General features: G+C 40.9%; 1 protein-coding gene across 1 annotated transcript; it reads right to left on the bottom strand.

Annotated features, from left to right (window-relative positions):
* Positions 1-860: 860 nt before the first annotated feature.
* On the bottom strand, positions 861-2133 carry LOC108376935 (glutaredoxin domain-containing cysteine-rich protein CG31559-like; the record flags this gene model as incomplete). The annotated part of the gene is made up of 1 exon (XM_017633196.1): positions 861-2133. A coding segment is annotated over exon 1 (1233 nt), but the record flags the coding sequence as incomplete, so codon positions are not given.
* Between the last annotated feature and the right edge of the window lie 6 nt (positions 2134-2139).

The following is a 2139-nucleotide window of genomic DNA, read 5'->3' as shown; positions in this document are numbered from 1 at the left end:
TACAGGATATCTTAGGATCTACTCGATCGATTTGGCTGAGATTTTTACAAAAAACTTTTTATAATATTATTTAAAGCGCTGCATATATATATTTTGATTCGATATTCCGTTCTTAAATTATGAATTTAATTAAGTAAAAATTTTCATGAAAATTATGTCGTTTTTGAAATAACCACAACCACGAAGATTTTAAATGTTTAAAAAAATTGTTAAGGGTGGCTAGCTTCGCTTGAAAATATTTAGGTTTTTTTTAAATCGCAAAAATTCGACAGATATTTTGACAAAATTTTGTCGAATTTTTGCGATTTACTTCTGGTACCGATCCATAAAAATTTTTTATTTTGAAATTTTTGTAGATGTTTTTGTTTGCTACGTAGAACAATTTTTTGTATTTATGATATTTTAGGGATGACCGTAATATACAGGCAAATTACCAAAAAACTCACGACTCAAAGGGGCCGTGTCGAAAACAAGGAATGTCAACGGTTTTTTCAACTCAGAGAGACAGACAATTTAGTCTGCATGCGTAGTAGTCAAATTCCAATAGTATTCTTCTTCATCTCATCAAAATGAGTTTTAACAGTGGGTCAAACTTATACCTTTCGAACCAAAAACCGATCCTTCAGAATGCCATTTTATGTGTAAAATAACATCAACTCTTCTAGAACGGATCTTTTGGACCCAGCTCTGGGAAAATGGCAGTGTTCCACAAAAATGTTATGAAAATAGTAAATATTTAAATAAATAGGGTATTCACACGATGTCCTAAACGTCACTATGGCTTTAGGTCGTGCAATTTCGCAACGTAAAATAATGCTTAAATTATATTTTAAGACAAATTAAACATCTTTCCAACTCACCTTTACATTTGATTGCTGTAGTTGCAAGAATGTGGCTATTCCATTGCGCACACGATTCTTGACGCCACGCACCGTTCCCTTCGACGAGCGTATTGTCGATGTGGCCGAACCGCAACGTATATCCTTATAGCCCGCGAAGGCATCGTCGTGCAAGCTCTTCGTTTCGTATTCGGAAAGACTTTCCAAATCATCACCGCCAAGATTGGCTGCAGCACCAATATCGAAACTACGGAAATTTTCATGCTCCTTCACATGGAAATCGTAATATTTATCTGCTTCGTATTTGCGCGGCATCGAGTTCATTTTTGTATCGACGAATGTACCGTTTTCCGCGTTTAGAATGAATGTTTTATTTGGCAACGAAGCGCGTTTATTATGGTGCGTATTGTTAACGCCAATATTGTTGCTATTGCGTTCCTTTAAGAATTTCGCATGTTCAATATTAATATAATTCGGCTCGTTGAGCGCATCTGGCAAAGTAGTTGTATGTGCATCGCGATCACCATCCGCATCGACATCACTGCCACCATCAGCGCTGCCGGCACTACCACCACCACTACCACCACCATCGCCATATTTCGCCTCAAAATCATTTGTAGGAAATTTGCGATCGCGTATATCGCGCAACAAAGAATCTGGCAGAAAGGCGCCCAACATTTTGACACGCGCGGCTGTTGCGGCATTGCCGCAAGCTTTCTGAGTTGTCGGCGAAACGGAAGACTGGCGTATGAATTCAGTGGAGTGAAGCGAATCACAGCTGAGGGAAGACGATTCGCTTTCCTCGCTATCCGTGAAACTGCCAGCGCGTGCATGATCACCATTTGTATGCGACTTGCTGTTGACGGAGTTGGGCGAGTCCAGCGCCGACTTCTTAACGCTGCCATTTAAGCGAATTTTGGTGGCCTTCAGATGTAATTCCATTTTGGGTGCAATGCCATCTAAACCATTCTGTGAAGAGCAGTTAGCCGCTGCGTTTAATTTCTCAAGTGTACTCTGTAGTTTGCTCTGCGGTGACGGTGTGCCAGGTGTTAGATTGCCATTGCTCTCCAGATCACTGCCAGTGCCACTGTCTAAAGTATCGCAAGGCGAAAACTGGCCGCTGGACATAACATAGTACAAGTACGAAGGATGTGACACATTTAGTTCGGTGACGGTTGTATTGCCCGAGGTGATCGCGTTGCTGCTAGCGTGTCCGTTACTGCTGCCATTACCGTTATATTTGCCGTTAGTCATTGCGCCTGCATTCGAATTCAAGTTTGCATTTGCGTTTGCGCTTGCA

The sequence above is a fragment of the Rhagoletis zephyria genome, unplaced genomic scaffold (genome assembly GCF_001687245.7).
Source record: "Rhagoletis zephyria isolate East Lansing unplaced genomic scaffold, Rhagoletis_zephyria_1.1 Rzeph_scaffold_11225, whole genome shotgun sequence".
In the NCBI taxonomy this organism is placed as follows: Eukaryota; Metazoa; Arthropoda; class Insecta; order Diptera; family Tephritidae; genus Rhagoletis; species Rhagoletis zephyria.
The sequence above is the reverse complement of the archived record's forward strand: the minus strand, read 5'-3'. Positions and strand labels throughout refer to the sequence as shown.